Source organism: Trachurus japonicus, chromosome 16 (assembly GCF_045865225.1).
Source record: "Trachurus japonicus isolate A0001 chromosome 16, Traja_1.0".
NCBI lineage: Eukaryota > Metazoa > Chordata > Actinopteri > Carangiformes > Carangidae > Trachurus > Trachurus japonicus.
The window spans coordinates 15,702,221-15,716,033 of record NC_140922.1 but is presented as its reverse complement, the minus strand read 5'-3'; the positions used below and the strand labels follow the sequence as shown (position 1 = coordinate 15,716,033).

The 13,813-nt window shown below is 41.6% G+C and overlaps 1 protein-coding gene across 1 annotated transcript; it reads left to right on the top strand.

Annotated features, from left to right (window-relative positions):
* The first annotated feature begins 3,410 nt into the window (after positions 1 to 3,410).
* On the top strand, positions 3,411 to 13,518 carry pde11al (phosphodiesterase 11a, like). The gene is made up of 20 exons (XM_085802008.1): positions 3,411 to 4,399; positions 5,198 to 5,356; positions 6,516 to 6,605; positions 6,899 to 7,039; positions 7,133 to 7,197; positions 7,392 to 7,512; positions 7,745 to 7,820; positions 7,910 to 7,977; positions 8,108 to 8,200; positions 8,957 to 9,007; positions 9,176 to 9,322; positions 9,424 to 9,531; positions 10,195 to 10,304; positions 10,394 to 10,484; positions 11,377 to 11,477; positions 11,633 to 11,710; positions 11,810 to 11,873; positions 12,669 to 12,743; positions 12,908 to 12,991; positions 13,087 to 13,518. Exons 1-20 carry the CDS (start codon positions 3,626 to 3,628, stop codon positions 13,417 to 13,419), a joined length of 2,829 nt encoding a protein of 942 aa, XP_085658134.1. The 5' UTR covers positions 3,411 to 3,625; the 3' UTR covers positions 13,420 to 13,518.
* The last annotated feature ends 295 nt before the right edge of the window (positions 13,519 to 13,813 follow it).

The following is a 13,813-nucleotide window of genomic DNA, read 5'->3' as shown; positions in this document are numbered from 1 at the left end:
GCAGAAAGCGTTAGCAGTCAACTCGGTCCAGACGTATAAGAGTGAAAATGTTGAAGGCTTCGTTGACCGTATGAACAGGACTCCCTTGGTTTGGCTTGTGAGATGGGTTTGAGCTTGTGGGACAGCCAGAGTGACAGTGTTACACGAAACAATATAGGATCAGAGTGAGTGAAACCCAATCCAGCCCACAGCACACAGCACATTGTGTGTGTAAGCAGAGGTGTGGCTTAGAAAACGTTGTGGTATAACACAACTACTCATTTTGTCTGGAGGCTTGCCATCCAGAGATAAAGATGTTCTGCTTATGTCAGTATTTTCATATCTATTGGGCAATCAGTGCTCACTGCTGCACGTCATCAAGCGTTGGTCTGATAATATTACATGTTCACACTTTGGTGACCTGCATGGGGTGGAAAGAAAGCCGAGCAGGCTGCAACCAGCACACGCGGACACCAGATACGAGCCGTGTGCTAGTGGTGTTTGGTTACAGGAATCATGTTTCAATGTCTCCATTCCTATGTAACATAGAAGCAGCTCTGCATCCGGCCTGTGTGCCGTAGACACATGAAGAGACACAACTTGTTCAAAGAAACTTTCCAGGCAAATCTAGAGGATAATTTCTACCTGTGAGTTGTCATGTTCTTGTCTCGATTTAGAAATTGCGTGCTTATTATGTGGAACATCTTCTTCTAGGATTAAGTAGCCAGCTAGACGTGCGCTGTCCATGGTGCTGTCGTTACTTTCTTCCTTGTCTTTGGGGAAAAGAGCCATCTCTGCTCTAGACTACACATCAAACTCTGATGAAAGTTAAAATGACTAAAAGCGACCGTAATGAAAAGGAGTTCTCCTTTTTGAAGAAAAAAAGAAAAGCTGTCTATGATGAGACTTAAAAAATAGTAACCTCATTGTGTCAGTCATAGTGAGTGAAATAATAGTGAATTAAAACATTAAAACAAGCCCTGGCTTTGTCCAGGGACCCCAGGAAGCCTGTTAGTCTGATAGTAAATGTTATTGAATCAAATCAATTATATGCACTGTTAAATATAAACTCACATTAAATCCCTGACTCCTCTTAATAAGGTCAGTATAATATCAAATAGTCATAAGGAAATTCAAGTAAAAATGTCTTAAGGTATTAATTATGAGTTTACACCCAAGAAGGGACTAGAGGACTACTTTCACAGCTGACTCAGTAGATTCTGCTTCAAATGCTGCTATAAGTCCCAGTTGGTGCACGAGGTACCCAACACTTAAAACCAGTGAGGGGAGGACAATGGGTGAAAAAAAGAACTACAAAAATCCCTTGGGTGAAATGACCAGAACTGATGCTAAACTAACTTCAGCAGAAAATAAAGTGTTCATCCCATTGATCAAAGTAAGAGGTCTTTAAAAAAGGACAGCACATGATCTCCCTCCCATTCTTCAAAACATCAGAAACCTGAAAACTGCATCTAAATCCCAGTTTTCAATCAGCGCACAGCCGAGACTTCTAATCAATGCAGCTGTCTCTCCTTGGCTTTTCAAGCAGCAAACCTTGCCTTTTTTGTTGACCCTCACAAGACCCATATTCTGCATTCTGCTTTTTAATTGGGATTCCCAAGAGACCTTGTCCAAAGTCTCAGCAAAACACCCAAGTCCTATCAAGCAGGCTAAGCTAAGTCCAGTAACCAATTACCCTGCTCTGCCCCAGCGGAACAGCCGCTCTTCGGATTACATTTCCTTCTGCTACATTATAAATGCGCCACAGCCTGCAGTGATTTCCCTAATATTAAGTTATTGTGCAGATTCAGGTTGATGCTTAATGCCGTCAGAGTTGCACAAGCAAACAAGAACTCAACTTAATCTCTGGTTATTGTTGCCTCATCGATAACCTCAGAAATGTGGGGAAATTAATTCATCCCTTCTCTGGAGAAAAAATATGCGACATGGGTTATTTTCTCTATCCATGTTGCAAATTGCCAGTTTAACCCCATGGGTCAGAAACCTGCCAGAGGCCCGAATATTAGCTTTGTGCACCAACGACCCCAGAAACCAACTACTACTCCCAAAGTACTATTTGGCCTCAGCTCCAGATTTGCTGCATTACTTTCCATTTCGTAAATAGATTTGTAATACTTTTGTTTTGGAAGACTCGCCAACATATTATAATATAAACTGAGACTTAATAAACTGTTCGAATTAGATGTTGTACTTCAGCAAATCTTCATAATGAAATGCCCCTTCCCCACAACAACCAAAAACAATTTGTGAGAGGATTTTCTGGTGGTTGTGGTTTGGTTACATTTGCTTGAAAACAACCATCCAAGGGTACAGGGGTTTGAGGGTACAAAGAGTCTCGCTCTTTGTACCCTCGACCATAAGATACCATCCTGATGCCGTCATGCCTGCATTGCCCATCTGCCCTCGCCTTGCTGCCAGAGCATGAGCTTCCTGATAGAGTGGAGACACAGAGAGGCTCATGCTGTTTCTTTCATGTGAGCTGCGAATGAAAGAATGAAAGATGAACCTGTGAACCTGCACCTCAAAGCACACAGCTCTGGAAAATCTTTCATTAATTTCATGTTTCAAAAACACACACACATGTCACAACTACAGAAGTACCCACAAGTGAGTAGGTATTTGTACATGTTCTTGTGTGTGAATATGGTGAGTGAATGTGTGGGAAGGTGAGTGTGAGGAGGGAGGTGGGAGTAAAGAAGAAACAGTATTGTCATGTTATAATCACAAGGCCACTTGACTCTGAGGTAACACACAGATGTGTTTATCTCTATGGGAACTACTTTAATACAGATCACATTCATGTGACTTCTTTTGATATTAAGACATGAAGAGTTGTTTTTCCTCATGCAACATAAGGCAACAATCTATACAGGAACAGGTCTATAATAGTTTTCCTTGGCTGTTTTCATTCTCTGTCCATCCATTCAGAGCTGTTCTGTGCCCTTGAGTTACTCACAAAGCAAGTTAATGTGTTAGTTGGTCCATGTGTCTACCTTGGAAGAGCAAGCCTTTCAGCCTATATGCACCTATAGCTGTCATTGTATGTATGCACTACACCTTACCCGAGTATATTATGCCTATTGCACATTATACATACATACATTCAGAATAATGCGCCTTGTCTGTGCGTTTTTACGTGGAAATGAAACATGAAATTCGTAGTCGATTTGAGGGGAGCCGTGCACAGCGTGTCTCTGGTGGTATAGAATAAAGAGAGCGAGTGAATAGTCCACCCTTGGGTTTTTTATTTCAATTTTAATAAGGAGAATAAATAGGCGTATATAGTATAGCCTAGAAATCCCCAGGGACGCTGTTCAATCTCACTTGACTGACAGTTGCAGCTCGTTTCTCAGGCGTCATCAGTCCGGTCTCAGATACTCTGAATCCATGTGAGCACTTCTGCTCCCAGTGTTTCAGGGAAGAGCGCGCGATGGACTGGCTCCTGTGGGGCGACTGAATTCATGTTTTGAGGACATCACTTCTCTGAGAAGCTCGGCTCTATAGCCGCCTCAGCACCCCTCCTCCCCCTCCTCCTCCACCTCCTCCTCCTCCTCCTCCTCTCCTCCTCTAACTCTTGTTCTATTACACTTGAGTGTCTCACTTGGTCCTCACAGCAGCTTTCACCATGACAACGTTTGACTTCTCGGATGTGGAGGCGTTTTTGGACTGCCATCCGGATCTCTTCGAGGAGTATCTCGTTCGGAAGGCGAAATGTGATCAGGTGAGCAGGTGGTTGAAGGAGCATCAGCCGTCGAAGGTGTCCACGGCCGAGGAGAAGCGCGGCGCCGCCATGGACCCGCTCTGGCCGACCAACCCAGACGGGCTCCGGCGCAGATCGTCCCACATGGAGCTGCGGAGGAACTTCGCCCGGTCCAAAGCCACCACCGCACACCGCACCTACGACGAGCACGTGAGCCTGAGCGAACACGAGTCCCAGTCCAGCATGAGGCGCCGTGCGCTCCTGCGTAAAGCCAGCTCCTTGCCTCCGACTACCGCGCACATCCTGAGCGCCTTGCTGGAGTCCCGCGTCAATGTGCCCCAGTACGCGTCCAGCGCCATCGACTACAAATACAGACTCAAGGAAACCAACGAGAGGGAGTTCTTCCTGGAGTTAGTGAAGGATATCTCCAATGATCTGGACCTGACGAACCTGAGTTATAAGATCCTGATCAATGTGTGCATCCTGGTGGATGCGGACAGGTGTTCGCTCTTCCTTGTCGAGGGACCCGCGCACAAGAGGACACTGGTGTCCAAATTCTTTGATGTGCACTCAGGCACCACAGTCAGACCATCCTCCAGCACACTGAACTCCAATGAGGTGCAGGTGCCGTGGGGAAAGGGTATCATTGGATATGTGGCAGAGCATGGAGAAACTGTAAACATCTCAAATGCATATGAGGTAAATCTGCACATTATAAGTATATGTACATCTTCTTATGCTCAGATAAGAGTGAGTGGAGCTATCAGTGTATGACCCATGTGGAAATCAAATCTGTTTTTTTCCCATCACAAATAGCAAGTCCTTTTTTCAAAGGTGCTCTGTTGGTCACATATTCTCAAATGTTCTAAAAGCACAGTATTGATACAGTTGTGTTAAACCTAATGCTGCTGCCAGGGGATACTGGGCAGTACTGGGAACAGTGTCCCATCCCTCTGGGCTAAAAACTTCAGCGCATGACTGTTCGTTAAACTTGAAGAAATGGGAGAAAAGACACTGCATAATTACTTCAATTATATCACAACATAAAAAGTTCACTCTATAGTCGTCAAAGAGAAAGGGGGAAGGAAAGCAAGCGTTATAATTTTCACTGCTTCCCACAAGCTAGACCTCGTCTTATATGCTACCAGTTGCTCACCACATCATTATAACATGGCCCTGGGCTGCTGGGGAGGCTAAGGCAACACAATGATGCGGACCCCCACCACCCCACCACCCCCCTGAGGTCTATTACTGCAATAGTGTAGATACAGTATGTGTCGGGGGGTATTATAGTTTTCTGCTTATAGTAAAAACAAGAGGCCTCCTGCAGAGCCGTGAATTTCAACAATTGAGACTCAACTGCGCCAGAGCTATTTTATTCCAAGTGGCAGATTGCAGGAATGCTTATGGTCAAATGTGTTGTGAGTGTTTGGATGGGATTACGGATGTGAAATATATGTGTAAAATGTGTTATCTGCTATCTACCCACTATTCCAGGATCACCGCTTCAGTGATGAGATAGACAAGTTAACAGGCTACAAGACTCAGACCATCCTGTGCATGGCCATCTGTAACAGTGATGGGGAAGTCATAGGTGTTGTACAAGCCATCAACAAAAACCCCATGGGCACCCCGTTTACTGAGGATGATGAGAAGGTGAGGTTTTACTGTGTTTCCCTGCTGAAAAGAACAGAATCACATCTATCACATTCATGTTGAAAGGGGGTTGTTCTCACATTCACGTATTATATTGGCCATTTATCACATTCAGTATTATTGTAGTTAGTCTGACCATTAAGGGCATTTTGGATATGGAGTTAAAATTGGATTCTTGGATTCCTCTGCCGCCACCACACACACTTATTGCACAGAAGTGCTGGGGCCATGCAGCTGAAAACACAGTTGGTACTTTGAATCTTTTTAATGGCTGCAGAGATGGGCAAAGTGTTCCCTTGGAAGTAAAATACCAGCAAAAGTGAGGAGGTCAACCTCTTACTCAAGTGTTGGAGCATTAAATATGTCTGCCTGTGCAATATATACACACACTTTAAGAAACACATTTTGAGCGGATACGTTTTCAATTGCTCCCTGAGCGATTCCCTTGAAATGGGTTCACTAGAATCTGAATGTATTACAGCTTCATTTATGGCTCCACAGCTTATGAGTACAATTTCATTTCCTCCACTTTGTTGATGAGCAGATAATATATTGTGCTGTGAAAAGTGTTGGCTTCTTGTTTAAGTGTGTAGCGAGGAGATTAAATAGGCTAAAGTGCACCTTTTGACTCGCTTTGGGTGAATATATAATAATAGTAGTAAAGAAAACAATCCAGGAAACCAAATACACAGAGATGCTGGTGCAGCACATATTTGTAGTTTGTAGAAATCATTAGTTCACTTAGTTCTGGCTTAGTCTACAGTTGCACTGAGACGCAACAGTTTGTCCACAAGGTGGCAGGGTAAAGTTGTGGAACTGTATTTATTTTGAATTCATAGTTTGTTCTCTGATGTACACTTCAAAGAATTCAAGTTTGTAGTCACTGCTGCATTATTTTAGGACGAAGCATGAAATATAGCTAAATCAAAGCAACTTCAGAGTCTGTACCTTTGAACAACAATGAAAATAGAAAACACAACCATCTCCATCTCTCATCTTCTTTAGACATTGTAAGGCCATTGATGTCTTACTAAATACAGTCTTTCTCTTAATCGATACACAATTAACAGTGAATTCTGTACCTTTTTGTTTAGCATCCAAATACCAAACATTAGAGATCACGCGCGCCTCTAACCGCTGTTGTGTACTTTTCACTCAGGTGCTGCAGATGTATCTACCATTCTGTGGGATATCGATTTCCAATGCCAAGCTGTTTTCAGAGTCTCGCAAAGAGTATGAAAGGAGCAGGGTGAGGAGCTGTAAATTATACAGTTATAAAAAGATGTTTATTTGTCTCAGAGGCGCTGGTGGGTTAGCATCCACATTGCAGTCTTAAAAATCTTTAATTACAAAACAAAACCAAAACAATTAAAATTCACTATAGCATATCTTACACTATCTATCCATCGGTTTTAATGAATATAAACAGAGAGGGGTTTCACACAAAACCCTTGTAATGCATCTTTAAGAACATGGCTTTATCATAAACATTTCATCACTGAATAGCCTAGATGAGATTGGTTTCCTTGCTCGCTGCCTCAGGCTCTGTTGGAGGTGGTCAACGACCTGTTCGAGGAGCAGACCGACCTGGAGAAGATTGTCAGGAAGATTATGCAGCGAGCCCTGACCCTCCTACAATGTGAACGCTGCTCTGTGCTTCTCCTGGAAGACATCGACTCACCGGTGAGAGATCTGGCTCTTAATCCAAAATTCTCATGCAAAACTCTCCCCGTCTTTGTTCTGCTGAATGTACGAGATACATGTCTTTTGTTATAGGTTGTTAAGTTCTCCAAGACGTTTGAACTCATGTCTCCCTTGTGCAACATGGACCGTGACATCAGGTGAAATACTTTATGAGAATCAGGTCGTTCATTATTTACCTGAATAGACACAAATAGCTGTGGGGAGCATTCACATAACATCTTGATACATTCCAGCAAAAAGTGAACTCGCTCAATATTAACTGCTGTTCTGGTGGATGTTTAACTGCCTGGATCTGACTATTGTTTCCTGTCTGTGTTATTGGCCACATCAGCATGGAGAAGCTATCTTGTTCCGATTGGCTGATCAATAACAGCATCGCTGAGCTGGTGGCCTCCACAGGACTGCCTGTTAACATCAGTGACGTGTGTCAGGACCCACGCTTTGATGCCGAGGTGTGGACATACTGTATAACTCTCTTGGCTAGACCAATTAAACCCCATAGTGGTACTAGACACAGACGAGACACACACACACACACACACACACACACACACACACAGTGATGTCCAGTTAACACTGAAGCTTTTACCTAAAATTCACTCAAAGGAAAGAAATTCAGGCCTATAAATGTCTCAACATGAACGTTTCCCAGTCATCCATAATCACCGTTTCCTCTCTTTACAGGCAGATCAGGCCTCAGGGTTTCACATCCGATCAGTGCTGTGTGTCCCGATCTGGAATCGAACTCACCAGATAATTGGTAGGTCGACCAGAAAAAAAAAATCAATTTGACTTCAGTGGAAACCGTTGTTGATGCTGTCGTCACTTTTGTGTGTGTGGTTTCTACAGGAGTCGCACAAATTCTGAACCGACTGGACAGGAAGACTTTTAATGATGCAGATCAGAGACTGTTTGAGGTTAATTACTATAAACTTAAATTACATTTTGCACTACTGAGCTTCATGTTTTATTGTACTGGATCATGCTACATGTTTTTGTTCATTCAGTGTGCATGTTTTTTTGTCTATTTCTTTCATATGAGTGCAGGCATTTGTGATATTCTGCGGACTGGGAATCAACAACACCATGATGTACAATCAGGTTAAGAAGACTTGGGCCAAGCAATCTGTAGCACTGGATGTAAGCACAGCAGCATGTTCATAAAACTACATCTTTTTTCAACCACCGACAGAAAAATCAAACAAAAACAAATTTCTTTGTTTGTATAAATTACACTTTAAAAAATAATTACACAGTTTTTCACTTTTCCCATTTTTTAACTCCTTTGAAAATGTGATATAATAATACAACAGGCAACAAATATTTTTTTACAGATGAATACACAAGTTCCTTGGTACCAGTCACTTCTTCAAACCCTAAGAGCACACCATGAGTATTTTAATTCAGTCTTTTATCTATATACAATAAAGCTTCAGAAGCTATTTCTGCAAAAGACCTAGGCAGGTGCATAAAAAAAAGAAAAAAATCCCAGTAGTGTCACTGATTAATGCTAATCGTTACCGAGGCTCTTCATGTTCATGAGTGTCTCCGTCTGTGTTCTGCTCCACTGTCCGGTATCTAACCTGAGCGGTTACATTATCCTCAGCAAACACCGTTCTGCTCCTCGGCTATAAATATTTCAGCTGCTTTCAATAGTTCATGATAAATACATGTGCCAGTCTGCTCACCTCTCATCAAAGGCAACACACACTCCTGAATTTCTGTCGCATAATCTTACAACTGACAGATCTTTCTTTCCGTCAAGAGACAGAAAAAGTAGCAGTCATCTGTTTAAAAAAAGATAATCTAAGAAGATAAGAAGGAAATACAGATTGCATCAAAATTGATCAACTTTTGGTCTCTCACTATTTTTTTTAATGATTTCTGCTTTTTCAGATGTTGTCCTACCACGCAACCTGCTCCAAAGTAGAAGTTGACAGACTCAAGGTAACCCTCAATGGTGAAGAACACTGAGTCATGGATTCACATTATAACCACATAAGTTTATGAAATGTACATAATCTGATACCTGTCTGTGGGTGAAGTTGTTTACAATGTATTTTCCTTCCTTTGTTGGCACTGTGTGATTGACAGCTCTGTCCTCTCCCCCCCAAGGCAGCCAAGATCCCCCTGAGCAGTGAGTTGGGCATTGATGAGTTCCACTTCAACGACTTCTCTTTGGACAATGACGCCATGATTACAGCATCCCTCCGAATGTTTCTGGAACTTGGTGTTGTGCAAAAGTTTAAAATTGACTATGAGGTGAGGTTCCTGTAATGTGTGTTTAGTCAGGCACTAGTCTACAGTATACATGTATGTTTACATACTGTACATACCACCTGTATATATGTGTCTTCTTGTAGGTTTTGTGCCGTTGGCTTCTGACTGTGAGGAAAAACTATCGGACTGTGGCGTATCATAACTGGAGGCATGCTTTCAATGTGTCCCAGTGCATGTTTGTCATGATCACAGTAAGTCTCAGGACATGGCCAGTCAAGTCGGCTTCATGTGTATTGCAACTTTATTCCAACCAACTGGACTGTTTTAGTGAACATCCCAAAAGTTTCAAAGATACGAAAAATGTTAGGATGAATTTTAGGGCAGTGCTTAAAATGATGCACCAGAAATCTCAGATATTTCCTTTAAATCAAAAACTGGGTCCTGGGTTTAAATATTTCATTCAGTGTAAACATTGTGGTTCTTCAATAAAGAGCTGGAAAACACTGATACAGAATACATACTGTACAAGCTGACAGACAGTGCAGCACAAGGTTTATATATATGCAGAGGAAAGAGGAAGTTATTAAAATAACAGTTGCTATCGATTCCCCCAAATTGGCAGATTTAAAATTAAAATAAAGCAACTTGATATTTATCTACATTTTCTCTCATACCAGAGTTTTAGGTCACATGATGCCCCCTTCACCTCTCACCTTTTATTTTAGTTTGAAAAACTCTCTTTCCATCTCTCTACTACAGCAAAGCCAAAAGACAAACTTCAGTAAACACATTTTTTACTCCTATCAAAAAAATGTCCTACCCGATCCTGTTCTATCAAATGACAATAGTCATAATAAGAAAAAATCAGCCTAGTGACTGGATAAGAAGATGTGTATTTGTTTTGTTTTTGGCAGACAGCCAGTTTCCAGGATGTCCTGTCAGATGCAGAGACACTGGCCCTGATGGTGGGCTGTCTGTGCCATGACCTGGACCACAGAGGCACCAACAATGCATTTCAAGCCAAGTGAGTGACTCTGGCCTGAAGTATGACGATAACCACATAGGTCCTACAGGTGACGGAAAAAGTTTCACTACTCCTACTCTTTCCTGCAGGACAGGTTCTGCTCTGGCTTTGCTCTATGGGACATCGGCCACACTGGAGCATCATCACTTCAACCACGCAGTCATGATCCTACAAAGCGAGGTCAGGAGCAACAAGTATTTACTGGAATTTGAATTTGGTGTGATACAACAAGACTTGCTCTTAAATTCAATTTACTGTAAATGGATATTTAGATTTTTTTTTTTTAAATTATTGATAGAATCATGGCTAGATTAACATGGCCTAGATACACTTTTCAAAATGTCAGTGAGTAAGGAAAAACAAAACAAAAAAGAAGACAAAGGTTACATTACCAAGAAATAACAGTCAAGTCAAATAGGCTAATGGCAAGTAGGAACTGCTTTGTCATCTATGCTATCACAAGGATTAACATAATCAGACAAAAAGAATGATAGCCTAGTTATTCGGTATTTAGCATTGATATTTCTCATTAAAATAAACCTTCTTTCAATGTCATAAACCTATAACATAACATATTTGCAGTTTCCACCATCTTACTTTTTAAGTGGTAGGCCTATAGCCACAGTAAGAACTACCAAATGGCTGTAACGTCTTAACTTTATTCTCCACATAACTGACATGAAAATCATAATGGTGGACTTGCTAACATCTATCCTTAGCATACCCAAATAACACATGTCTTAACAAGAAATGAACATAAAATAACACAAAACACAAACGTAGCTACTACCATAAAAGCTGATTTAAAACAAGTTGACCATACATGACTACTGAGGTCTTTTTGGAAATATGCTACATGACTCAGAGCACTGCACTCTTCTCTATTGATTTCTTTTAGCAGAGGACAGAGAGAGTCTATAGTCTATAGCTAATTAACATTGCTAACAGGAGCTTTATTTGACAGTGAGCGATGACTTTACCAATGCTTTGGCTTAGGGGATGCATTTTCGCCACTATCCCAGGTTATTTTTGTGTATGTGGCTGCTGTATACTGTTGCATTTTTTTCCCCAGGGTCACAATATCTTTGCAAGCCTCTGCTCAAAAGAGTACAGCAACATGATGCAACTACTGAAGCAGGCTATTCTCTCCACAGACCTTACTTTGCACTTTGAGTAAGTGATCGTCCTTGTGAAGTCGATAGCAAGATTATAGGATACATTTTTTAACGCATTTTTTGTATTAGTTTTATAAAGTTCTATTTTATACCAAGTGCTTGTGTGGTTTTAACATTTTTTTGGTGTCCTTGACTGTCTCTCTGCCTTGTCAGGCGCAGAAACAAATTTTTCGAGTGTGTTCTGTCTGGAGAATTCAGCTGGACAGATGAGGGACACAGAGAAGTTCTCAGGTTTTATCTGTTTTGTAAAAATGTTCTGTCCCAAAAAAATCTCTTTAAAGGTGAAGAGCAAAATAAGTTACTAAAAATTAGCCTTGATGTCATCCACAGGTCTATGCTGATGACAGCATGTGATCTGGGTGCAGTTACACGTCCTTGGAAGATATCCAAACAGGTGAGAGTTTCTCACCCCTGTGATTTCTTGTTTAGGGCCTGGAAATGTAAAAAAGAGTAGCTCTGCATGGTTGAAATGGACTTGTTTGCATAGTCTACGCTTTTTATAGTGGCAGTCTGAGGCTCCAGAAATGTGTTTGTCTTCCCTTCCTTCCCCAAAATAAATGCTTTGATACCAGTTTCCCTGTGGCTCTCAACCATGATTGTATTACGAGAAAGTTCAATAGGCTTAGAAAATGTATTCATCAGTTTTCTCTTTGGTCAGAAATACCTCTGAGATTGTGTCCTAAATACTCTTGTGGTCTCCTTATAACACACTCAACAAAGACAAAGACAAAAAAACAAAACAAGACTTACTTAAAAAAAAAAAAAAAAAAAAAGTCCTTCCTGTCCTCCCTTGAGTGCCCAATGTGGCGAGACTTCTCTAAAGCTTTCAAAATAAACTTCAGTTTAACCAATATGGTCTGTCAGGAAGTGTTTGATTTATGTAGGTTTATTTGCAAAACTCAAAGAGGTTTGTGGTGTTTTTTAAGCTATTTTGCCACAGTTGTATTTTCTGAATCTCTGGTGGTTAGTCAATAAGTAGTATGAACTATCATCAGAATGACCACTGCTATGGAAGTGATTCCAAAATAGTGCTGGTATAACCCATGCTAAACTACTGTTAATGTTGAGCAAAAATATAACAAAATGGATGTACCCCCCAACTCTGAGCCTACGCTTTATTATCAAAATGTTACATTATGTTTTAGCAAGATCATGAATGAATAATAGTGGTCTATGTTGCTGTCCCAAGGTTGCAGAGCTGGTGACGAGTGAATTCTTTGAGCAAGGTGACAGGGAGAGGTCTGAGCTTAAGTTGACCCCAGCAGTAAGTTAGCCAGCTTCTCTACTTCTATACTTTACTGTGAGTTTTCTGCAGCACACAGACTTCTATCTCACATATATCAGCATATACTGACTACCTTTTTCTGGGAAATGATTTTGACAATTGTTGTTGGCCATGGATAACAGAAGCTTTTCAACTTCCCGCAGGCCATATTTGACCGTAATCGCAAAGATGAGCTACCTGCCTTACAGCTGGACTGGATAGATGGGATCTGTAAACCACTTTATGAGGTAGGAAAACCTCACTGTCTAGAGTACATAAACCTTTAATGTTGTTGGTGTTATTTAGAGTTTAAATCAACCATACCCTCCTCTGTGTGTCACAGGCACTGCTAAAGCTAAACAGGAAGTTGCAGCCGATGGTCGATGGGATTGATGCCAATCGAAGGAAATGGCAGGAACTCTGTTTGTCCTATCAGCAAGCAGGCGGAGTCTCAATGTCCGATCAGAGTAATGACTCAGATCTGAATCTGGAGTCCCAGGACAATGCAGAAGCCAGTCACCACCAAGAGTCCACACAGACTGTGAAGCCAGTGGAAAACGCCAAGTTTGGATCAAAGTCTAAGTGCAGTCAGAATCAGAAGTGCAGAGCAAACAGAGATTCCTGTGACGACCAACCAGCAACAGCTGGCAACACGACATCAGCAGGAAAGAAGTAAAGCAAGCCAAGCGTTAACTGTAGGGGTCATACATTAAATGTGATATTCTAGGACATGCACTACCCCAAATGATTTTTAAAAATCTGGGTTAAAGCAGAAGTAAGTGATCCGGTCGTTTTCGCTAATGCTGCGTTCCAGGCAGGCTTTTGAAATCGTAAATTACAGCTTCAAGTCACAACTTACGATTTTGTAGCGTTTCAGGCAACCCACTCGTGTTTTTCCGACCTGTTTTACCGGTGAAAGTCACTATAACGGCCACTCGTAACTTCCGACCGGTGAACTCGTACCAGATCGAACTGGTACCACTTCACGGTCGGAAAAATACGAGTTTCCTTGAACGCACCATAACAGTCCTCGTCCCTACGTCGCCACATTCACGGCGTTCCTTGGCTGC